This window comes from Chinchilla lanigera, unplaced genomic scaffold, assembly GCF_000276665.1.
Source record: "Chinchilla lanigera isolate Chin_1 unplaced genomic scaffold, ChiLan1.0 scaffold00058, whole genome shotgun sequence".
Taxonomy (NCBI): Eukaryota; Metazoa; Chordata; class Mammalia; order Rodentia; family Chinchillidae; genus Chinchilla; species Chinchilla lanigera.
This window is the reverse complement of record NW_004955459.1, coordinates 2785535-2811568: the sequence shown is the minus strand read 5'-3', so window position 1 is coordinate 2811568 and position 26034 is coordinate 2785535. Positions and strand designations below refer to the sequence as shown.

At 37.7% G+C, this 26034-nt stretch overlaps 1 protein-coding gene across 10 annotated transcripts in view; it reads right to left on the bottom strand.

Moving 5' to 3' along the window:
• Wdr33 (WD repeat domain 33) overlaps positions 1-26034 on the bottom strand; it is a 100912-nt gene that overhangs the window by 29808 nt on the left and 45070 nt on the right. Inside the window, exon 8 of one of the 10 annotated variants that reach the window (XM_013521045.1) lies at positions 19119-19843. The exons of the other annotated variants lie outside the window; for them this stretch is intronic. Within the exon in view, the coding sequence (XP_013376499.1) occupies positions 19830-19843 (14 nt within the window). The 3' untranslated portion in view covers positions 19119-19829. Of the gene's footprint in view, positions 1-19118; positions 19844-26034 lie in introns of those variants that run through there. 10 annotated transcript variants of the gene reach the window in all.

Sequence of the window (26034 nt, the reverse complement as noted above, 5' to 3'; positions counted from 1 at the left end):
AAAAAAAAAAAAGAATCAAGCCCCCTCTTTATTTTTTTTTAGTTTTTTGAGGGAGGTACCAGGAAATCGAACTCACGACCTTGTGCTTGCCAGGCAGGCACTGTGTCACTGAGCTATATTCCCAGCCCTTAATTTTTAAAAGGTCTCTGAACACAAAACCTGCTCTAGACGCTACAAAGCCTACCATAGGCTCAGGGGACTGTCACAAGTTTATAGGTGGGCTGTGGGGAAGACACACAATCCTCTGGGGAATGGCAACTAAAAGAAGTCAGTGATATAGGAAGTAGAGTCCAGGACTGCTGGGAAAGGTCCTACCACTTTATCTCTACTTGATATACTTAAGCACAACTCTAAATAGAAAATATGCTTGAAGAAATATACCAACAGTGAGACTGGAGATGCAACAACAAAATTTAAAAGTGTGGATATTCCAATTGTAAATCATTATATAAGGGCAAGACTGTCATAAATTTATGAGCATAATTCCCTTTGACCACAAATTCTTAAGTTCTTGGTCTAATATGGCAGCTATTAGCCATTTGTAGCTATTTAAATGTTTAATGAAAGTTAAATTTTTAATTCCTATTACATTAACATCATTTCAAGTGCTCAAGTCACATACACCTAGTGGCCAGCATACTGAACAGGATAGATACAGAACATTTCCATCACCACAAAAAGTTCTACTGGACAATAATTGGCCTAAAAAAGTTTCACTTTAAATTTCAAGTCATATTATTTGTATTTACTATCAAAGTTACATAATGAATAGCAACAAGAAAAAAAGTTATCTTTGATACCAGAGCTAGGATTATCCAGCCCTGTAATTTTTGGAGATAAGAACATGGAAGCGTGCAAAGATTAACCAGTGGTGGGAGGTGGCCCACATTTTCTTCTTCTGATCAAATCCCCTCTCTACCTCACTAAATAGTAGTGTCCAAATGAAGTAGCAGAAAACTTTTTTGTTTTCCATCAACTATCACTTCTTCCACTATAACTCATCAGACTATGTGACAACTTCTGTAATCCTTTCTATCTTCTGAACCCAATACTTAGGAATGAAATTTTTTTTTTAAATACACAAGATTTACTTCTTTTAGTCATCTGATAAAGAATCAGACTGGTTCTGAAGGTCAAAGTCTTGTAAGAATAAAGAAATACATCAATCATTATCTAGCTCCACCAAATTCATCCAACCACACTGGGTTATGTTTGGAGGTCAAGCCTTGAGAGCAATGAATTCTGTAACATTCCTTAGCTAGGAAGTCAGGTCACTGACATTCCCTCAAATTCTAGCTGCATGAAAAATGACAGAATTTGCATCTCTTGGGAGACAGGTACCACTGCTTTGTGGGTTACTGCCAGGCCTAAAATGATGTTCAACTTACAATTTGCAGAAAGTAACTATTAATTCGGTAAAATTTATACTGAACAGGAGGTAAACAATGATTTCTCTTACTCCACTTGATCATTCTTTCATATGTTCATTTATGTTCTCTTCCATTCATTAAAGTGTGCATGATACCAACCATTTATTATTAGGCTATTATGGGTGCCCAGTCTCTGTTGGTGTGACTACCAAATAAAACACTGGCTGAGGGGCTGGGGATTTAGCTCAGCGGCACAGTGCCTGCTCGGCAAGCGCAAGGTCATGAGTTTGATTCCCCGGTACCAGGAAAAAAAAAACCAAAAACCACTGGCTGAATGCTGGGGGGACATCTGTAGAATTATGTAGCCCGGGAACAGCACCCTTCAAGGTACTAAGACTGAAACTAAACAATAAAGAAAAAAACCCACCCCTTCCAAATACACATTATGCCTGCAACAGCATGATCATTTGCAGAATCCAAACAAGGTTATCCTAACTAATGAAAACAATGACTCATGCTGAGAGGTAAGGGAGATTGATTTTGGAAAACCAAGCTATTCTTTCCTTTAAAAAAAAAAAAAAAAAAAACCAAAACCCTATTAGTATCATGATAATGCTTCAAGCCCTACATAGTTGGTGAACAGACATACTAGACTTTTGCTTGCAGTGGAGCCTTCCTCTTCTTATTTTCCATCTCTGAAACACAGTACAGTGTGGTGCAGGATAGAAGCCAGTAAGGGCAAGAGGTCTGTTTTTTTGACACTTAACATAGGAGGTCCCCTGACTTCCGTGAGACTGTGTAAACTGTGTGTCTCTGTCCATTCTCCCAGCATCTCAGCCCTCCTCCAACAGCCTCACCAGACCCTCGGGGACCATCATTCCACACAGGTTAACAGCCTTGCCTTAAGACAGTGTGCATGACCCACAGCTTGGTGAACAGTCTGAAAACCAATACATAATGAGTTTTATTTGAAGGTCAGAAGTAGTGTCCATTTTCCCATTTTATTTTTCCTGGATCAGGTCATTATATAAACAAAGAAAAACTTTGTTTTATACATAATTTGTAAAAAGCACCAAGATTTTCTAATACAGGAAGAAAAAAAGGCAAACAAAGAATTCAAGTACCATCTTGTACAATATAAAAGTTGAATTTTCACTCAAGAAAATGTGTTAAACATTAACAGTGAGCTTAGGCTACTTCTCATCACAAAAATATAAAATGTAACAGATCATTTTAAGGCAAAGGGTAAGTGAGGCCATGATCCACAGTTAGACACTTCAGGTCAGAGGACTCAAGAATTGGAAAAAATTAAGGAGCGTAAATAATGCGTGCTCTGGTCAATCAATGCGTGATTTATTAGCATTTTACCTTCCTTTTACATAACATGATTCTCACCATAATCTGATAATCAACACCAACTGGTAGTGACTACCATCTTCATCACCCAACTCTAGGAAATTAGTGAAAAATTATAAACCTTAAGTCAATTCAAGAACTATTCTCCTCTAAGCAGAATTTTCACAAAGTATATTCCAAGCAACAACTGCACACAGAATTCTAGGTTATGGGTTTTGGCGATAAGTTGGGAAATGCTGAGTTTTTCAAACAGACAAGTTTTTTTCCACGTCTAAAAGCCTTTAGTGCTGGCAGTGTATAAATGTGTAGGAGAATCTGATGATGAGTCTTCTTTTCTCAGTGTACTTCCGTATTCATCAGAAAAATGATTTGGGAAATTCTAAAGTATAAGTATACTGTCTGACAATGAAGAATCTAAATTTAGGGGAATGGTTACTTCTAAGAAAGGAAAGAGAGACTGCAGAGAGGAACACAAAGGCCTTCAACCATATATGGAAGTGAATTTGTCAAAGATATTCAGAAAAAAATATAGCAAACATAGGATTTGATTATTACTGAATGGTAGGGTGTAAGTGTTTTTCAAATTGCAAAAACTTTTAAAATGTATGGTGTCAAAAAGGGAACCAAAACACAAATGTAAAAGTACAAACTCAACTGCAAAAGTAGAGGCATCATAAACTTGCCAATCTCTTACTTCATTCACATGTTTACTTGCATAAGAGGGTAAAACGGTTCTTATGGATATGTACAAACTATGTATTTACATGGGAAACTGACCAAGGCTCACCTCAATGGAAATTAAGCATACAACTGATATGATTAATGCCATGTAACAAAGCTACTACTTCTGGCATCAAAGCAACAAAGTCTTATGAATTTATGATGAAATATATAATGTGTGATTCAAATCGAAACACATAGGTGTAAGTATTGCTGAAATTTATGTGTAAGCCTGCTGTTAGACCCTAATAAAGAACATATTCAGAAATATCTTGAGGATTATGAAATGGAGAGAATCGGAAAGTGATTGGTACATTAGGAAAAGCTGTAACATCGTCCCAAAGCATTGGCTGGGGGTATTCAGTGTGTCAGTCATCTGCAGTCTTCAGTTGCAATACCCAGAACGAAGCAATTTTGTTGAACATTTTGTGACAATCAGCACACACCCCTCCCTTTTCAAATTTTGAGGAGGGGCCTTGCTAAATTGCCCAGGCTGACCTCCAATTTCCAATCCTCGTGCGAGAGCCTCCAAGGTATCTGGAATTACCATATCAGCTTTTTAAAAATTTACATTTTCATCAAAGACATTTAAAGGGAAGGAATGTAACCCAATGTTCTTCAACTTCATTGCTGTTGTACTTTCAAAACCATGATGTTAGCACCAGAACATCAGGCACACTTCAATCATTCGTCTGAGCTGGCAGAGACTTGTATCCCACACCCCCCCAAGAAAGCAACACGAAGTCCACTGAAAGAAAAGGTGCACTGTGTGTGTGTGTGTGTGTGTGTGTGTGTGAGAGATATTCAATAATCAAATGTTCTCTAGTAAAATTTCTTCAGACATTCATAATGCAGTAACAACACTAAAGGGAAGAAAAGTATACAGTCAATATCTGCAAAACTAGCAAAATGTAAAAACCGAAAGAAAAAAACATTTCCAGACTAATGAAGTCTGGCAATAATCAGACTACCTGTAAGCCACTTTAACAATAGCAACTCGTGGGGCTGGGGATTTAGCTCAGCGGCAAAAGCACCTGCCTGGCAAGCGCAAGGTCGTGAGTTCGGTTCCCGGTACCGGAGAAAAACCAAAAAAAAAAAAAAAAAAAACCAATAGCAACTCGTGTCAGCATGAAGGCTGGGCCAAGAATGAAATCGCTAATAAGGAAGAAAGCATAGAGCCCAGGAAACAGATGTTCCAAGTGATGTAATGAGCACCTCTACGGTAAGACTACCCTCTGAAAGTAAGTTCAAAAGCTACACTGATTCAGTTAGCTGGGCAATAGACACATTTTTTTTTAGTTGAAAGTTTATACACATAAAAGCAACAAATAATCCTAGCCAAAGTGAAAGCATTTAACCCCATGGTAATCACAGTCATTCACTGAACGAGGTGAACTTTGAACCTGTGTTTTGTCAGAATCTTCTTGGACATAGTCACATTTTTGGTAAATGTGGCTCCCTCTAATCTTATCTCTACCTTATACTACTCACATTTTGAAAGGAAGGAAATAACAGTAGTGACAAAAATGCAGCTATATCAGAACTCCTAAATACTGCTGGGGGCAAGTACCTATCACATGAGCAAGTTGTATAGCTATTAAGAATTTTTTCTATAAATGAGTAATCTGAACAATATAAACTTGAATTGGATGTAACAAATATCACCATTTCTGTTTCAAAGCACAAAGCAGAGCTAAGAAAACCTCGAAAGATGATTAATTTCTATTATATCGAAAACATGTTCTAACTGGGCATGGTGGTGCACACCTGTAATGCCAGCAATCAGGAGGCTGAGGTAGGAGGATTGCCATGAATTTGAGACCAGACTGGGCTATACAGTGAACTCATGGCCAACCTGAACTATACAGTGAGACCCTGTCTCAAAAACAACAATAAATAATATTCCAATAAAGGATTTAGGCCATACTAATATAAGTAACTGAATAACTGGGAGTGAAGAGTGAAGTCTCCCGTAAGAAAGACTTCCAAATACCTTATGTAACTACTCCACCCTGAAGGCGACAGCATATAGTTCCCCACACTTAAGTAGGGAGTTCATTCTCAAGAGCACAGTATGGGTAGTGGGAGGAAAAGTAATGTTCCACTGGAGAATCCTGACAAATAGCACTTCAAGCCGGTGAGCAAGGTCAACTTCAAGGAGACAGTATACAACACAGTATAATGCAATAAAAGTGAAACTTTACCTCTGTGCTCTACATCCCACAAAAATCATTCCCCCAAGCCTAATTATGAGAAAAATACCAGTTAAATTCCGTGGGATAGTCACAAAATATTATAAAAGTCTCACAAATACACTGGGTCCAAGGGGACAGGAACAAAATCTTGAAGAGTGCTGTGGGGGAGGAAGAGAAGAAGGGAGAGAAACTGAATCTAGCATCCTCTATCCCACCAAAGCATTGTTATAATTATGGACATGAAATGTAGATATAAGAATGTTTAGCCAGGCATGGTGGCACACGCCTGTAATCCCAGCACTCAGGAGGCTGAGGCAGGAGAATCTTTGCAAGTTTGAGGCCAACCTGGGCTACAAAATAAGCTCAAGGCCAGCCTGAAATGCATACCAAGACCCTGTCTCAAAAGGACAAATAAATAAATAAATAAATAATGTTTCATATACTCAGTAGGCTGAGGTTGGGGGACTATTAGTTCAAAGCAAGCCTGAGCTACACAGTGAGACCCTATCTCAAAACAAAACAAAAAAACTATTTTTGTTACTCACAGATTTCAAGAAGAAAAACATCTTACCATTTTAGAAACATGGAAATCAAGTAAGGCAAATTTAACAATTAGATGATACAAGTGTTTCTTTTGTGGGTGCTTAAAACTGCCATCTTCTTGTACTTTATTAAGGAATGAATAATGAAAAGCCCAGACAGCAAAATTTAAACTGTACTGAAAGCCAAATTTCTGTTCTTGGATAAAACAGGCTAACATTTCATCTGCTCCTCTCTGAGTACTACCCAAGAGTGAGTCGTGAGAATGTTCATTTCCACTTATAACCTACTGTTAACTCCCTCTTACAAGAAGGGAGTAACCAAGAGATGATACTAGCTTTGCCCAACAGAAGCACAAATACAGTGTCAAATCAGCTGCACTGGAATAAAAAAAAAGACATGTTAAATGTAATTTAATTCAAACTGGTGATGTGTTCCATGCTCAAATGTTAGTTAAAAAAAAAATCTGACATCCTCAGATGTCACTTACTAGTTACATCTTCATATAATTAACTTATCCTTAAAATTTTCATGGACATTACTACTCAATTATGGGCTTATTTCAGGAATTAAATGAAGCATTACCATCTTGGCTAGCAGTTTTTGTTGTTGTAGTTACGTGTTTTTGAGACAGTCTCACTGTGTTTCTCAGTCTGGTCTTGGGCTCCTGGGCTCAAGCCATCTTCTTGCCTCAACCTATTGAGGAGCTGAGACCACAGGTATACACAACCCCACCCCTTGGTTCTAGCATTCATTCTGAACACACTGTAAATAAAACCTTTCACTCTGACCAATCTCTGCCCTGAAAGGGTTCACTACAGGGACAGATATTCCATACAGATTTTATAATCCAAGAAGAGCTATTAACACTATGAACAGAATATGGAAGACAGAAAATAGTTCAACTTGAGAGCACTTCCTCAAAGTAAAACTTCCCTAAGACTTAAACTTGTTTTCAAATGACCACTAGAAAAGAGATTGAGTTCTGACTGACTACCAACATCCAATTCAAGTATTAAGACATGCTGCAATACCATTCATCTCTCCGAGCTGGGAATTACCTTCACTGTTGCGACTGTTTTTAGTGACTAACACAGGCAGATATACAAAGGCTGGGACTATAGCTCAATGGCAGAGCTTCTGCTCACTGTGAACAGGGCACTGGGTTCCATCAGTAGCACAACAAAATACAATAAAGGCAGATAATACTTCCGATGTGACTATTGATTCCCATGGACTAAAATACTAATTCCAAATCAAGATACCAATCACTTCCTTATTTTTGGTATAAATCTTTGATAATTGCATTTCCTCAGTTTTGAAAGAATATTAACACATTTCTAGGGAGGAAAAGACCTCCAAAAAATACTAAGTTTAACTAAGTGTTTTTTAGTTAATCACTTCTAAATTCTCCAATGTCACAGACTGCCTTATATTTAAATATATGATTTTAATATGAATTAAATATAAATTTTAATTTAAAATTTTAATATGAAGAGTTGTTTTTTCAGTATTCTGAAACAGGGCCTCACTATGAGGTCCAGACTGGTCTGGCAGTAATTGCTTGTTTACTACAAGACTGTCCTTCCCTAACCACCTCTAAACACACATGCAAATCCAGAGGGTCTACCATCCAGAAAAACAAATGCATGTATTAAAGCCAGGCACGGTGGTGCTCACCTATAATCCCAGCACACCGGAACCAGAGGAGGAGGATGCTATGTTCAAGATCAAACTGAGCTACAGAGTTAAGACCTTGTCTCACAAAAAAAACCAAAACAAAACAACAACAACAAAAAAAAAATGCACAAACACACACACTCCAAACCATAAAAAGACAAGAAATAAAGAATTGCATATACTAATCAAGACAAAACTACCAAATATTTGGCCAGCACTTGGGAGTCTACACAAGTTCAAGGCCAGCCTGCACTACATAGCAACACCCTGTCTAAAAAAATAAAAATAAAAATAAGATATTTGGCCAACCAAGGATCAAGGATCACTGGAGATTTCAGAAAAATAAGCAGGAAAGAAGGACTAGGGGAAAAAGTAAGAGTAAATGGCTTTGGGATGACAAATAGAAAACTAAATCAAATTAAACACACACACAACACACAACACACACACACACACACACTCCCCAATTACTATGCTTATTTATTTTTACAATCCTGGGAACCCAACCCAGGGCCTCTCATATGCTAGGCAAGAGCTTCACTACCCTAAATGTTTCAAGGTATAAGATCATTAAAACAAAAGACAGAATTTAGCTGGGCATAGTGGTGCATGCCTGTAATTCCAGCACTCAGGAGGCTGAGGCAGAGGATTTCTGTGAGATCGAGGTCATCCTGGGCTACACAGTGAGTTCAAGGCCACTCAGAACTACACAGCAAGATCTTCTCTCAAAAAAACAAAAAAAAGATGAACAGAATTTGCTACTATGAAAAACAAAATGACCAATCACTAAGATTGCTAGAAATGAAACATACAACTGATAAAATTGGTATCAGAAAGGCTAAAAAGGGCCAAGGACATAGCTCAGTGGCACAGTCCCTGCCTGGTGAGAATAAGGTCCTGAGCTCAATTCCCAGAACCAAAAAAAAAAGGCTAAAAATAAAAATGGCCAAGAAGGCTAAATAGTATTCTGTAAGATAAAAACAGAAATCTCCTAATACTTAAAAGGACAGAAACCTAAAATAAGAAAGAGCAGGGCATGGTGGTACACGCCTGTAATCCCAGGCTGAGGCAAGAGGATCGTTGTGAGTTCGAAACCAGCCTGGGCTACAAAGTGAGCTCAAGGCCAGCCTAAACTGTATAGTGAGACCCTGTCTCAAAAAGACAGACAGACACAGACAGAAAGAAACACAAGGCAAACAGCACCAAGACACCCAATGTTCATGTCCTGAAAATTCCACAAAGTATGTAGAGAAATGAGAAATAAGACCACAGGTTAAAGGATGCAAAGAAAGGGGCTGGGGATTTAGCTCAGCGGCAAAAGCGCCTGCCTGGCAAGCGCAACGTCGTGAGTTTGGTTCCCGGTACCGGAGAAAAACCAAAAAAAAAAAAAAAAAAAAGCATGCAAAGAAAGATTAAATTTAAAGTATCACCTGTAGAGCTGGGGATATAGCTCAGCAGCACACGCGCCTGCATGGCAAGAACAAGGTCCTAAGTTTGAGTTCTGGTACCAAAAAAAAGGCTTTTAGAAATACCACCTGTAAATCCATAGTTTAAAAAACATTTTTCATAGAGAAAAAGGTCATTTAAAGAATATTCAAAGAGGAAAACTAGAAGTACATCTGTCAGCAAAACAATGGAAGATAACTAAGGTCTTCCAAATTCTGAGGGAAAAAAATTTGAAGAATCACAAGAATTCACTCCCAGACAAATTATTAGTCAAGTATAAGTGTGATGGCAAACTGAAGACCTTTCCAGACCCACATATTTTGAAACTGACTATTCATGCACTGTTCTAGAGAAATAATATGAAAATATTTTTCAACTAAACTGAAGAAAATGAGTAGGACTGAGAGGAGATCAAGAAACTCTAGTACGACAGTAGTCATAAGCACAGAAAACAGTCCAAATTATAGCAAGAAGTTGGAAGACGAAGAATGCATTAAAAAACAAAATCAAAATCCATTCAAATTGCAAAATTAAAAAACTAAAAACTTGACAGGATAAACGTTTTAGTGACACTAAGAAAAAAGGGAAGGTAATTGGAAATTGTAAGAAAAGCTGTAACAAACTAAAAACTGTGGCATTATTTCAACAGCTAACAGAGTGACAGACTTAAGAGAAGTGTCTAACTTGTTAATAACATTCTTTCGTATGGTCATATGATTATCATTCTTCTTCCAAGGCCTGATCACACTATTTAACTCTGTGATGCAGTATCATTCACAGTAGAAATGCTACTTTTTGGTCTTGTTCTTCAGAATTTTTAAATAGGAAAATAGAACATAATTATAGTTGAGTAACACAAAAATGGCTTAAAATCCATGACTACATAAGTAAAGTAAGGTAAAGAGGTAAAAGACAGAGGATTAGAAAAATACTGAGTGGAAGAATTCTGCATAAAATTGGTGGCCTCCAAAAATTATATTTAAGTACATTGAAAGCTATAAAGTAAACCACTACAATTCACCATAATAAAAACCTCAAAATGCACAACTGGGGGCAAAGACCACTAAATTCCTCACTTTTCATGAATCACAGGAAAGAAAAGATATGCCATACCAGGCAAAGACAATAAGATATTTACAATTCTGATGGTAACCACAGAACAAATAAAACCAAACTCAAAAGTTACCTCTGGGAACAAGGCATGGTGCCACACACCTGTAATTCGAGCACTCTAGGAGGCCACACCAAGAGGATCATAAATTTGAGCCTAGATCAGGCAATTTACCAACTTATCAAGTCCATCTTAAAATTCAAAAAGAAAGGCGGGGGAGGGGTGACTGGGAGTGTTGGGGATGTAGCTCAGTACAAAGGCTCTGGATTCAAAACTCAGTAAGAGCTCCCCCAATCCCTGGGGTTAGATACAAGTTTAACAAATTTTTACATATCAAGTTCCGTCCCTTTATGGTGTCAAAGATTTAAACTCTGCAATTAGTGATTTCTACAACATCACTGACGACTCATTTTCTAAAAGCCCTTTGACTCACTGATTTTATTGTCATAAGTCTGTTGTCATGAGTCTAATGCAAAAGAAAATTTACCTAAGTGCAAACAAAAATAAAGGCACAAGAAGTTTAATGCACAACTTTCTCGTAGCAAAAATCTGCAACTCCTAAATGCCTGTTTGTGAGGAATGGTTAAATAATTCATGGGAGCCACATGCTATATAGATCATTATCAAGTAAAGACTAGGGGATAAAGACCAAGACATATATATATTGTGTAGTTAAGAAGAGCAAATAGCAAAGAAATGTGTATAGTTTAATCCCTTTTCTACTGTAACTTGTTAAATTATTTTTTGTGTATGAGTAGGAACTCTGTAAAGATACACAACAAATTATTAACAGAACAGTGCTTACCTCCGGAGATTCAGAAAGGGGAGGGGAAGACTTTCACTTCTAATTGTTTAACATTTTAATGAATGTTTATTACCTTTGTAGTAGGAAGAAATTATAAGAAAAATAAATTTAAATTAATCCCACCCAATTCTTTCCTTACCTTTCCATCCCTCCCATCCAACAACACTGCTGCAGCACCAAGAGCTCAGCCTTCCACAGGGTACAATGTGAATCCAGCTCACAACTCTCCCCAGTTCTTACTTCCATGAGATACACAGAATGTATCTGCTGTCATGTGTGACTGATGCATTTAGTCTTCACTTGGTTGGTGAGGAACAGTACTGCTAATGAAGCCAGGTTGCAAGTGAGATCCCTATATGTCAGTGACAGTGTATTCGTCATCTGTCATCCTGATCACCCAGGACAAGATATGGAGAGATCAAAGTAAATCCATTTTAACTAGGTAATGGTGAACACTTCTGTAAAATACATACTCAATGGCAGGGTTGTTCTATTCTCAAGAGCACATCAGTGTATTAAGACCACAGTTTATACATTTCTTTTCCCAGCAGGCACACAGAAATCCTATAAACATGCTATTGATGCTTCCCAGGGAGAAGATGCTGTTAACCAGGTCTGTGCAGCAGCACTGCCTCTTTGCTCTGGGGAACCAGTGTAATGTTGCAACCTGTGAGCCACGAGGTTTCCAATTTCTGCTCTGGGCTTTTCATCTTCAATCAGCATAGTGGATATAAATATCAAAACAATGTGGCAGAAGAAAGGCTTTTCACCCTTTACTGTGCTTAAGAGAATTTTTCTTTTGCTATACTTTTGTAGAACCATCAATAATAAAAGAAGAAAAGACTGGAGAAATATAGGCTGAGGACATAACACAACAAAAGTTCTGGTTATAGAAATATTTGTAACAAGAACATTTGATTTTTATTCAACTTAAAATTAAGGTGTATATTTTTAAATGTCAAAATAACACACCCACCAAAAAATACAGCTTTTCTTGGCCTTTGTTTTTACAAGACATTGCAAACCTAGTAAGATAAAGCAATATACTGTTATAAATCCAGAGAGAAACTCAATATAAGATAAACTCATCAAATAAAGAGTTTACCTAATTTGAACTCAAAAAAGCAGCTGGCAGTTCTCAAAGAAGACTCAGATATATTACCTATTAAAAAAATAAACAAGCTGGGGATATAGCTAAGTGGCATAAGCACCTGCCTGGCAAGCTCAAGGTCTTGAGTTAGATTCCCGGTACACAAATGAATAAATAAATAAACAAACAAACAAGAGCCAAACAGGGTGGCACACACCTATAATCCCAGCCACCTGGGAGGCTGAGCCAGGAGGATTAAAAATCTGAGGCCAGTCTGAGCAATTTAGCAAGACCTCTGTCAGAAAAACAAAAACAGCCAGGCCTGGTGGCAGCATGCCTGTAATCCCAGCACTTGGGAGGCTGAGGCAGGAGGACCGTTGTGAGTTCGAGACCAGCCTGGGCTACAAAGTGAGCTCAAGGCCAGCCTTAAATTACATACCAAGACCCCTGGGTCAAAAAAAGACCAAAAAAAAAGAAAAGAAAACACCACAACAGAAACAGAAACAAAAACCTGTAAATACAGCTTAGTGGTACAGCGTTTGCCTAGTGTGGGTGAGGTCCTGGGTTCAATCCTTAGTATGGAGAAAAAAAAAAAAATCAAGTGCACAAGCAGATAAAACCAAAGAGCACTCTCAACTCTTGTGGTGGTACATGGGGAAAGTTGGGGGTAAAACTTTCCTTAACAATTTCCTGTGGTTCTGATATGACAGTGTGGAGGTATGAGGACTTATGTAAAGTTTTAAAAAATAAGTCATAGTTCCATTTCAGTATGTTATTTATTTAAATGTGGCTTACAATAGTTAATTAACACTTCTAAACCTAAGAATCACTATTGAAAAGAAGATAACATATCCCACCCAAACTTTTGATTCAATATGTCTCCCCTTTAACTCTTCTCCTAATCAATTTCCTCTTTACCTAACTTCTTCAACTAAAATACTGTATGTTCTTTGCTTTATGTTTTTTGCTTTACATGATTTTAGCATCTGTCCCTGACATATATGACTTAAACAGCACACTTGTATTGTGGAGGATGCCTTCTGTGTAGGACTGATGCTGTCACAAAAGCCCTGGGAGGTAGGTATCACTGGTCCCACTTGATAGATGAGGAAATGCAAGCTGAGAGACTAGCTCAGAAGGAGAGCTAGGATTTATACCCAGAACTATATACTTTTAGCTGAGTAATGTTTAAAGCATCCCTGAAGAAAAAAGATTGCTCCAAGTAGAAACTATGTACATAGAATTGTGGACTAGTTCAATATTAAAATTTTCTTCTTCCTTGTCATTTAACCACAATAAATACTATATTCTTTTGTCATTAAAATTTAAAGCAATATACTAAGTTTACCCTTTCCTTCTTATCGGGGGAAAAAAAGCTGTTACAAATAGACTTGAATTCATCACTGACCTTGAAAAGACATAGTAAACTAGTACTATTCTATAGCAATCCTTCTGGTAAATGGATAAAGAAAACAGGCCGTGGGTGCAGCTCAGTGGCAGATTACTGTGAGCCCTTGGGTTCAATCCCTTCCAGCAAAAGAAAAACAATATATAAATATCCCACCTACAGATAGATGACAGACTGGTAAGTAATGGGTTTCAATTCAAGCAGATTTAGTTTCAAAATACAGTATCTTATTATTCAGACACTTTAATCAAGATGTCACCACAAATCCATATATGTAACAACTTTTTTTCCTCAGTGCTGGTGGATGGAACCCAGGGCCTTGGGCCACTGGAGGAACATTCCCATCCATGTGCCTAGATATATAAAGATGAATTCTGGCATCTATACATCATCTAGATGCAAACACAAATGATTATGTAATAACTTCCCTGTCAATTATGTGCTAATCATTCAATACTTAAATCTTAAAATGGTCTGGACATGTAGCTCAGTGGTAGAGCTGTTGCCTTGCATATGCTAGGCCCTGTGTTCAATCCCCAGCACTACATCCAAAATAAATAAACAAATTTTTATGTACGGAACAGACTTTAGGAGAAAATTCCTGTTCTAAAAAGTTTTCATCCCCACTTACTCCACACCAACATTTCAAGGTTACTATTGTGCAACTCAAAGAACAAAAATATAAAAGTTCTTGTGATCTAACTCTATTTTATAAGTTTAAGATCCTTGTAAACATTAAAAACTGTCATAAAGACATTAAGCTAGGAACAGTGGTGCCCAACTGTAATGCCAGTTAATCCAGAGACTGAAGTAGGAGCATCTCTTCAGCCCAAGTTTGAGACCAGCCTGAGCAACATATTGAGACCTGGCTCCCAACAAAAAAGGTTATTTAGATTTTCAACATTTTTTTCTATAGGAAAACTCTATAGACCAATGGCATAAGTACTGGTACTACTTGAAGAGGAATCTGTAATATGCCTTGTTTGTCTAAAGGAGCTAGATATGTTGTATTCCACAATCATAATACTAACAATGTGCTCAGGACTTTCCACGAGTATTCATAGTTAAGTTTTAACTATAGCCCAGTGTGGTGGCATATGCCTGTAATCCCAGCACGAGATGAAGGCAGGAAGATCCTTGCCAGTTCAAGGCTAGCCTGGGCTACACAGCAAGTTTAAGGCCAGCCTGAAACACATACTGAGACCCTATCTCAAAACCAAAACAAAAGTCTTAACTATAAGCCCAACTTTTCTACTGTTAAATTTAGTTTTCATGCATCAATAAACTCAGTAGTAAAGAGAATACCTTCAACTTATTCAAGGTGAAGGTACAATGGAAAAAGACTACCTTGGTGTTTACTAGAAGAAAAATTTTGTTCCAACACCTCCACATTTCAAAGATATCATCTATCAGACTTAAATGAGCTCAATAAAATACTTGATTTTAGAAACAGCTGCTGCTTTTAAAGTCACAAAAACTACAAACCTTACCTCACTAATCATAGGGGATATTTTTCCCTGTAGTAAAATACAATTACACAGTACTTATTATAGGCTATGTGTTAGAAATTAAGATACCATTAAAAGTGCTGTTCTGAAACCAAACACCTCCAATTATCATGTGGCTCATGAAGGTAAGTAGTGGCTGACCCCATTCCCATACTGCCAATACCTAGCGCTTCACTTGGCACAGAGAACACATGAATCATCTGAATATATGAGTAAACACAAAGATCATTGCAGTGATCTTTGATGCACACAACATACTGGAGGGGAATTTGTATAAACAAGGTTCTCTGGGGCTGAGAAATAATTTGATCATATTGGCTTGCCTAGCATTTGCAAGGGCCTGGGTTTGATACCCAGTACCATTTTTTTAAAAAAGTTCTTTCTTTGCCTATGATCAACCTGACAGTTCAACACTTTTACAATTATTATAATTTGTTAGTATAAGGTACATAACATGAGATTAGTTCTCAAGCGTTAGTAGTCATCAAAGCACTTAAAACTCATTTTGATATTTATGCTTTACATTAACTTAAACCACATAAAATGAAGTTAAATCTAACCATCTTAAAGAAACTATACCCTAAAAACTAATTCTGAGACACTGAATAAGTAAACTCTAGGATTAAAAGACTAATACAGGTAAACTCTTATTTCTTAAGAAAAATAGGTTCGTTTTTCAACCACTGTACTACTTTTCCCAATGCCAGCTGGAACATGGCATATGCTGCTTAAGAAGCAACCAAATGCTTCCCAATCACTGCTCTGTAAAAACATTACTGCTGGCACTGCCACAGCTCACTGCATGTTACAGTATGTATGCCCAGTATGTCACTGTTACTAAATCTTGACCACTCCATATTATGAGTTACCACATGGATTTGAATTTTTTGAGAAAAGAAGGGAAAAAAGCAGTTCCTCATCTCTTGAGAATTAACCTTATGCTCACAGTTGTCTCACCGACCTGGTATTTACAGCTTAATTGTTTTGTTCTCTTGAATTTCACTAGATGCATATTTCAAATGTAATCATTCTTAGACAAGATAAATACTAAACAAGGTAACTGCACAACCCACATAATTTGAATCCCACTCATCAAATGCCAGCTACTTGTTTACCAATTGCAGTTTTACTCTCTAGTCAGCCCTCCCTATAAGGTTTATTGATAATCATGGAGCAGCCTCTACTCTCTGGCAGCACCAATTCTACAGGAAGCCTCCATTTCCTTTGACCATCCCCAAAATTACCCAATTAAAGATAAAATCCTATTGCAGATTTTCATTTTACTCTTTTATTGAGATGTTCCAGGATGCCTTATGATCTCTGGTCTTTGTTGCAATGAGTCATAAAACCAACTTGTTCAACTATATGTTTTTGATGGTCTGTAGCTAAAGGATACTGACATTGTGACTAAGATGGTGAAATTAGACTGAATGCTCTAGTTTAACAAAGTAACTACAAAATATGCCTAAGACATAATCACAATGGATGACTTTGGTATATTATTCTTCTATTTTGCTTTTAATGTCAAGATCATGCTAAAACAAGCTGAATGATTTAGATCTAATATAAAGCATCACTTCAGACTATCACACTGAAAATTAGGAAGGCACAGGATCAAACTGTCACCGTAACTCCTAAAATATGCTACCAGTCTGCCTCAAAATAAAAAGGAGGCAGGGCTGAGAATATAGCTTAATGTTCCCTGAGCACAATCTCCAATGCCACACACACACAAAAAAAAAGGTTAGTTGTCAGAAAATGGCAAGATCTTCATCTATATGTTTTTCATTAAATCTTTTGTTAGCCGGGCGTGGTGATGCCTGCCTCTAATCACAGCACTGGGGAGGCTGAGGCAGGAGTTTGATTGGGCTACATAATGAGTTCAAGATCAGCCTGAACTACACGGTGAGACCCTGTCACAATTTTTTTAAAAAGTCTTTTGTTGCTATGCAGGGAACTGAACCCAGAGTTTTAAATATGCTAAGTACTCTACCACTGAGCAACACTGAAATATATTTTTAATATGAAAAAGCTCCCACTCCACAGTTGTGCTATTTCTATATCACATCACAGGTACACAAACTGAAAATGCCAACTTATCACAAGTAATAGGTACAAATGAGTCTAGCATAAACACTAAGCAAGACATATGTCAAGAATACCAATTTTAGACCTTCATGAAGTAGCAGGTACCTGTAGTCTTAAAGTCTAAGACAAGCATGGGATATAGTGCAATCCATCTCAAAGTTATTCACTGTCTGTCTGGGGCATGTGTGCTCAGGGATAGAACTCAGCTGAGTACTCACTAGGGTTTGAGCTGAGTCCCCAACTGTAAATAAGTGTATGCAAATATACACTTTATTCACAACCATGCTTAACATAAAAATTGTAAAAAGCTAGGTACAGTGGCACATGTTCGTAACCCAAGCTCCTTGGGAGGCTGAAGCCAGAGGCACACATCAGTGGTAGAGCACTCCTAGTTTTGATCCCCAGCACTGAAAAAAGAAGGTCCTCCTCATCTTCCAAAAAAGACAAAAAACCCAAACATTTTGTCAACTTTTAGGATCAGCTTTAAAGACCTACAGAGGGGGAGGGGGAGGTCACCTATTTCGTACCTTCCACTATCTTAGATTATTTTTACATCCAGGATGCCTGCAAGTGGAAAAGAGCAGGGCGGTGTCTCAGTTGCCCAAGAGTCTATTGCCTTCTTTTTGACCCTGGAAAAATCTGAGTTTGGCAACTGTAGTGTGAGCTCTTAAATATACTTTTTTTTTTTTTTTTTTTTGAGTCAGGGTCTCAGTATGCAGTTCAGGCTGGCCTTGAGCCCACTTTGTAGCCCAGGCTGGTCTCAAACTCACAAAGATCCTCCTGCCTCAGCCTCCCGAGTGCTGGGATTACAGGTGTGCGCCACCACCCCTGGCTCAAATACACTCTTCAAAGGCACATTTCTTAGGAATCTGCAATGTGTGGGAATTCTTGCAGAGACAGAAAACTGTCACCCTCACTGCCCTCTATTAGTCTTACACATAAAGTGTTGCATACATAACTGATTTCTCAGCTAACAGTTAATTTTTATGGATGCCTTATAAATGCTCTTGAAGTTTTTGTTTCAGTAAACATTTCATTTTCACCCAGAAGATTCTTGGTAATTTACACATGCATGGCACATTAATATATTAAAACTATAAAACTAAAAATGTTCTCAAAATTCAGAAAAACATATAAATGGAATAATTCGCATAAATTTCATTAAACTATCTAATTTGACCATTAGATAAAAACTTATAGGGGCTGGGGATATAGCTCAGTGGCACAGTGTGTGCCTGTCAAACGTGAGGTTGTGAGTCTAATTCCAAGTACCAAAAAAAAAAAGGAAAAGGAGAGGGGAGAGGAGATAGGGGGAGGGGGGGGGAGTGAGAGTGGAGGTGAGAAGGGGAGGGGGAGTAGAGGGGGAGGGGCAGGGGGAGGGGAGAGGGGAGAGGAAAACTTATAAGCCCTGGCATGGTGGCACACTCTTGTAATCTCAGCACTTGGGAGGCTGAGGCTGGAAATCACTGCTATAAGTTCAATTCAAGGCCAGTCTGGGCTACAAAGTAAGCTCAAGACCACCCTGCACTTCACAGCACGATCCTGTCTCAAAAAAACAAGAATTATAAAACATTAATAACATAGCATGATAGGACACATTCATAATCAATAAACATGTACATATTTATATATGTACATATATTTGTTAATTTGTTTATGGTAGTGAAGATTGAACCCAGGGCCTTACATATGATAGGTAAGCATCCCACGAGGCTGGCCTGGAACTTAAAACCTTCATACCTTAGCCTCTCAAGTAGCTGGTATTACAGGTGTGTCCTACCATATTGTATTTTTTTTCTAATAGTCAAACGAGACATTTTCATTTAGTTTCTAGAAATTTACCCAAATTATACCACAAACATCAAACTTTTCAAGTATTTAAAATTTAGGATCTATAAAGAAACAACTAAATATGGGTACAGTGTTATACAACCTGAAGAAACAAATTCGGAAGTCACTAAATTTAAAATGCTCTTTAATTCCAGTGTCTCCTTTAGTATCTTCCCTGTTTGAATCCCTTGGTCAGTCAGGCCCACATCTGCTACATCCAAGGTACAAATCTGGCCCCCCACCCTGCAACAAACCACAAAGACACTGGTGATACGTGCCAGCCAGTCTGCCGTCAAACTGACACTTTTAATGGGTGGAGGCAAAGGGTAACTGAGAGGCCTAAACAGGTATTAAATCTTGTTTACTATAATAAAAAGTATAAAACACCTTTCCAAGACTCCTAACTTACAGCTCATCACATCATTGTACTCTTACCCAGGCACTCCTGGAGACCAAGGCAGAAACCTGGGCAACTCAGGGATACCATCTCAAAATTAACAACAACAAAAAAAAAGCAGAGGAGGGGGCGTTTGCTGGGGGTAAGGCTCAGTGCAAAGACCTTGAGTTCAATCTCCAGTACCACCCCACCACCACCACCAAAAAGGCCTAAAAACAATTAAGGGAGGAAAAGAAATCTGGATTTCCATATCTCTGGGTCCAGCTCCTGCAGATTCAATCACCTTCAGATTGAAAACACTGAGGAAAAAAAAAATTGTTTTATGTACTAAACATAAAACATGTTTAGACTTTTAAAAACTCTAACTGTCCCCCTAAAAAGTATAACAACTATTCAAATAGCAGTTACATGAGTAATCTAGAGATGATTACGAGAATAGCAGAGAGAGATAAGGCTATGGCTGAGTGGTAAAGCATGTGTTTAACATGGACAAAGATTTGGACTTAATCTCCAGAACTGTCAAAATTAAGTGTATGTGAGAATGTGTGTAGGTTATATGCAAATGCTATGCCATTCTACATAAAGGACTTGAGCATTCACAAATTTTGGCAGAACTAAGGGTTTTGGAGGCAAACTGTCATAAAATATAGACAACTACATATTTCTGAAGTATTTTTTTTTTCCCTTGAATAAGCCAGGAATATGGAAGCAAGCTTTGGAAATGACAGCTTCTCAGAAATAAACCCATTTAATTCTCACAGTAATTCAATAAGGTTGATACTATTTTAATCATCATTTTATAAAGGATGGTATAGCCATGGTACTGTAATTTGACTCAGTGTCACAGAGCTGATAAGGACTAAACCCTGAGACTAAAATTTAGGTTCAAGGCCCTGTGTTTGTAATTATATGCAATACTCCTTCTATACATTTTTTTTCTTTTGAGATAGTGTCTTGCTATGTTGTCAGATTAGCCTTGTGCTTCTAGACCAGTGGTGGTGAACCCATGGAATATGTGCCACAGCAGGCTGTGTGTATCACTGAAAGCTCTAAAAGGCTCGCCATCGCTGTCCTACACTTAAGCAATCCTCTTGCCTTAGTTGGGACTAGAAGAAGTATGCATTACCATACCCAACTTCTGTGTACTAACTTTCACAGCACTAATTTTAGTAGTGGGAAACCAGCAGCTAAAGTTAATAAAAAATAAAAAAATTAAAAAAAAAAAAAACAAGAAAATATTACAGCATTTTCAAAAGAATATAGAAGCAAATCAGTAAGTGGAAATTACAGCAACTCTACACAATCCAAGGTAAGAGAAACCATGCAATTACAAAATAAACCTGAAGAACAATAGAGAAAAAGGAAAAATAATTTAATGAAAATCTCTTTCAAAGTCTAAACTATCTAATAAAATGTCATGTTCAGAAGAAGCACAAAGGAATCTTGATTACTGAAAATAAGTCTGTATCTCATCCACAGGTGGTTAGATGAAGTATAAAAACATAAAAATACATTGTACTATCTAAGAGTTATGTACATAATCAGGCATGGTGGTGCATACCTATAATCCCAGCACTCGGCAGGCTGAGACAGGAGGACTGCTACGAGTTTCAGGCCAGCCTGTGTTACATAGTTCAAGGTCAATCTGCATTACATAATGAGACCTTGTCTCAAACAAAAAAAAAGATTTATGTACTTAACTATTACATATACATGTTAAAAATTGAAATGTACAATTTTCCCCCTCAATGTGGGGGATTGAGCACAGCAAGTACAGAGCTATATCCCCCAATATTTTTTTCTTTTAATTTTGAGACAGGATCTCACTAAGTTGCCTTGGCTGGCCTTGAATTTGGGATCTTCCTGCCAAGTAACAGAAGCCGTAAGTGTATTTAAAATGTTTTAAAGATAATTTTGAGTCTCCATTCACTACTTCAAACAATAAAGGTTAATAACATTATCTAGTATCTCAATAAACAGAGTTGGCAACATCTCCTTAAGGGATATAGCCTAGTCACATAAATTTTTGTAAGGAATGTATATACCACCATGCTTAACTTTCAGTTTGGCTTTTCCCAAAACTGGAAATTATAGTTAAAAGATAAGCTAGTTCAGGTTAAATACACTATTTTGGACATGCCTTGCCAGGTCAGTGAAGACTCAGGACAGAAAACCTCTGCTGTGACATCGTATAACTTGGCTGAGTCCCTGATTTTCTGATCAAGGAGATTATGGGGTCACAGAGGACAATGATTCTACGATATGTAGTGTGCCTAAAGAGTCATCAGGAGAGAAAAAACTCTCTTCAAGTTTTCACTCAAAGCAACTTGGTCAAGCAATGGCCATGACTCATCCAGATGGCTGACACTGACAAAAGATCAAGGGATGCTGTACTTGGTTCCAAGATGATTCCTGAGGAGACTTAACTGACCCTGATAGTTGCAAAAGGTTAAATTTTTATTTATACAGGTCTCACTTTAATTTGGTCTTAAACATCCAGCAGAAAAGTGTAACCACAAGATGTAAAGAAACAATGCCACTGTAATAGCTTCAAGTCACCAACAACTACTGACAATTGCCAGGTAGACTGGTAACTGACCACTGTTATGGACTTTGGACTATATTCTTCAAGCACAGTTTTTCTAGCTTCAATTGAACACCCATCACTTCTGCAACTGAACAGAAAAGGGAGATATGCTGGGAGCCACTGAAGCTGGTTATTTGTCAAGCAGTCGAACTACTTCAGTATTCAAAAAGGCATCCTGCCAGACAATTACAGCCTTTACTCACTGGGCAACATTACCCCTCCATGATACTAACTTTGCAAGTATATAAAATACACACCCCTACTGTTGAAGTCAGTCCTCCTGCTCATCCGGCAAGAGATAACTCCACCTGACCCCAGCTCTTGTGTCTTGTCTTTATTTTTCTCATACCCACCACCATTTCTCTCCGGGATACAATGAGAGACCAACAAGGTACACTACAACAGGGTCTCAATATGCAACTTAGGCTGGCCTCACACTCACAGCATCCTCCTGCCTCAGTCTTCAAATGCTGAGATTACAGGTGTGTGTTATCAAGTCCCCCGGCTCTTAAATCACTTTAAGTCACTTTTGACCAAGCTGAACATTAAACCTTTTGTTCCTCACAATTTCCAGCTCCTTCTCCCCTCAAAAGTGAAGCTCCACCATTCTGAACATCTATTTCTACTAAGCAAAGAAGGGCATGCATGACACCTTGAGGTTTCATATCAATTACCTAAAAGCATGGATTGCTTTTACACAATTTCTAATACACCAGGCTAATAAACCAGAACTAAAGCCAGAAAGGCCCTGCATGCACAAAGACTTCATAGTTACCTCTAAATTTTACACTTTAATTTTCTAATTAAGGGCTGGGGGATACAGCTCAGCAGTACAAGCACCTGCCTGGCAAGCACATGGTCTTGAATTTGATCCTCGGTACCCCCCCAATTTTTTTCCTACTTATATTTAACATCACAGTATCTTTTCACACCCTGAAAACTAGTGAAGTTCTGGTTATAATTTTAAATCACTCATTAATTTGCAAAGCAAGCCATTTAGGTTAATAAACAATGTTAAGCAGGATAGGGCCAACTAAAGCATCTTTCAGCACCCTGCTTACTTGCCTCACAGGAAACAAAGATCCAGTGAAAACTGACTGTGGGAATGACCCTGCAATCACTCAGCTATAAAACCACACTCCTCCCTCATGATCCATGTCTTAGTTCAAGAAATTGCTTATTGTCTGACTACAATGTCCTTGACCTCTCCAATAATCCTCATAAAAACGGCTGCTTCAGCATGCCTTGTTCCAAATCACTGGTTCTCAATGAAAGCAGTTAAGACCCTTTAGGGGTATTTTTGAAAGACTATTTTTCTTCACAACCTGTGTAGGGGTGTGTGTATTAGTTTAAAAATTTGTATGTGTAGCAATCATCACTGAAGTTCATTTCAGAAAAGATTACAAATTAGAAAAAGCAGTTAATAGGCTTGACACAATTAAGAACCACTACTCTAGCCTTTGATAACTGAGCACCACAAACTACGGTTGTTTAACAAATCTAAAAATTAAAAAAAAATTTTTTTTTATTGTGCTCCTTAATAGTTTGTAGAACCCACCTTTGTATTCCTTGGGTCTGCATTTATATTGGTTTCCCTCAGGATTTCCTAACCGTTTCAATTTGGCAGATTACTTATCATTTCCACTTTTAACAAATCAAACCTGGAAACTGAGAGGGCTCTACATCTTTTATAGGCCAAGGCTGTGCTAAGAACTACAGTCAGGCCGGAAGTGGTGGCACACGCCTGTAATCCCAGCATTCAGGAGACTGAAGCAGGAGGATCTCTGTGAGTTCAAGGCAAGTTTGGGCTACAAGTGAGGTCAAGGGCAGCCTGGACTACATAGTGAAACTCTATCTCAAAAAAGCAAAACAAACAAAAAGGCTACAGTCAGTATGATGCCTGGCATGGTGCTCCACATGTGTAACCCTAGCACTCAAGAGGCTGAGACAGGGGTACTGCCATGAGTTCAAGGCCATCCTGAACTTCATGGTGAGGATCTGTTTCAAAAAAACCAATAGGGGTCAGAAATGCATCTTAATCCTCAGTTAAAAGATGAGATAATACAACAGTATGCAGCTCTCCAATTCCAAGAAAGAAGGCTATACCCCAAAGAAGTCCAAAATCAAGATTTAAAACAATTTCTGTAAAATTATAAATGTAGTATTTCAGAACCCTACTACACTAATTTCTTCAAATAATGTACTTTAGAAGTTAAATATTAAAATGAAATCTGTTCTCCCAAAGAAAACTACTATATATTAAATTAAAAAATACATTCAAGAGTGCTAAAAAGAAAAAACAGGCCTCAGCAGACTAGCTTGGAGATACAATATTCATTTGGAGAAGTTATGGTTATTTTATAAAAAAATATGTAAAAAAGAATAAATGACCTAACTAGTGTTTCTTCTTTAACACGGAAATTCTTCCTTTAAATATCAATTTTTACTCTAGTCTCTTTGTAACTGAAAAGGTCACAGTACTTCTTAGACACTGCTGAGATGTAGGTTTTGGTATAGAATTAAACACGGCATACCTCTGGGGGTATAGTGAATGGCTGACCACTTCCCTAGCATCCATAAGACCCTAGGTGCCATCTCCACTTAACTCAAAAAAAAAAAAAGTAGAGGGAGAAAATGACCATGGAGAAAATTAGTTTTGGTACTTCATTACCCTTATGAACAAAGCTTACTTTTTATGATACCATATTTTAATCATATACTTTATAGAAGAATCTACCCACTGCCAGGTGTGGTGGCACATGTCTGTAATCCCAGTACTCTGGAGGCTGAGGCAGGAAGATTGCTGCAAGTTCAAGACCAGCCTGGGCTACAATGTGAGCTCAAGGCCAGCCTGAACTGCGTAGCGAGACCCTGTCTCAAAAAGAAAAAAAAATCTACCCACTAAAAATGAAAAAGCCTGCAGGCACTTTCTGACATACACCTATAATCTCAAATATTCCAGAGGCTGAGGCAAGAGGATCACAAGTTCAAGGACTTGCCTTGCATGCACAAAGCTCTAGATTCAATGGGGTATCAAAGGATATGTGATTCTTCTACCAAAATAGTGTCTGGAAATGCCTCATAATTTTTAATTAATACACTAAGTATTACAGCAGCAGTGCACATCTCTCCCATTCAAAGATAATCACATATTTACCTTCAACGAATTTTTGGCATACTATGTATAATTTTTTAAATACACAGAGATGGAAAGAAGTCCAAAATCAAGATTTAAAACAATTTCTGTAAAATTATAAATGTAATAAGTATTTCAGAACCCTACTACACTAATTTCTTCAAATAATGTACTTTAGAAGTTAAATATTAAAATTTTCCCCCCACTTGTAACAAGCACAGAAAAGAGAACCTACCAAGAGCTTATGATCCAGTATTTTCAGTATACCTGAAAAAAGAACCTCAAACTCTTCCTCTAAAGAGGTCTACCAATAGAGAAAATAGGTGCCTGTAAAATGGATCAATATTGTCATCTGGATGATTAAATATGATTGAAGGGCTTTTAATATTAACACTTCAATAGGAGTTACTGTGCTATAGACTATGTTTTAAAGGACACTTGTTTTTTGTCTCGGGGAGAAAAGACTGGCTTTTGTGAAATATTCTGTAAGTCCTTATAGAATGAAATACCGTAGTAAATAAAATTCTAACAAGTATCACAGTTTTTTGGAACACTCCAACTCTGAAAACATGTCTATACACAGTTCAAAAACACAGACTGAACCAAAAAATCTTTGTAGCAGTGGTTTATGTCTCTTAGTAAAAAGCCAGTTGAATGTAGTGAGGAAGCATACAGAAACTTAGCAAAAATATATTTCTTTTCCTGGAGCTGTGTGGTACGTACTCACTACATGTAAAAACTGAAAACAGACCTTACCTTTTGAATAA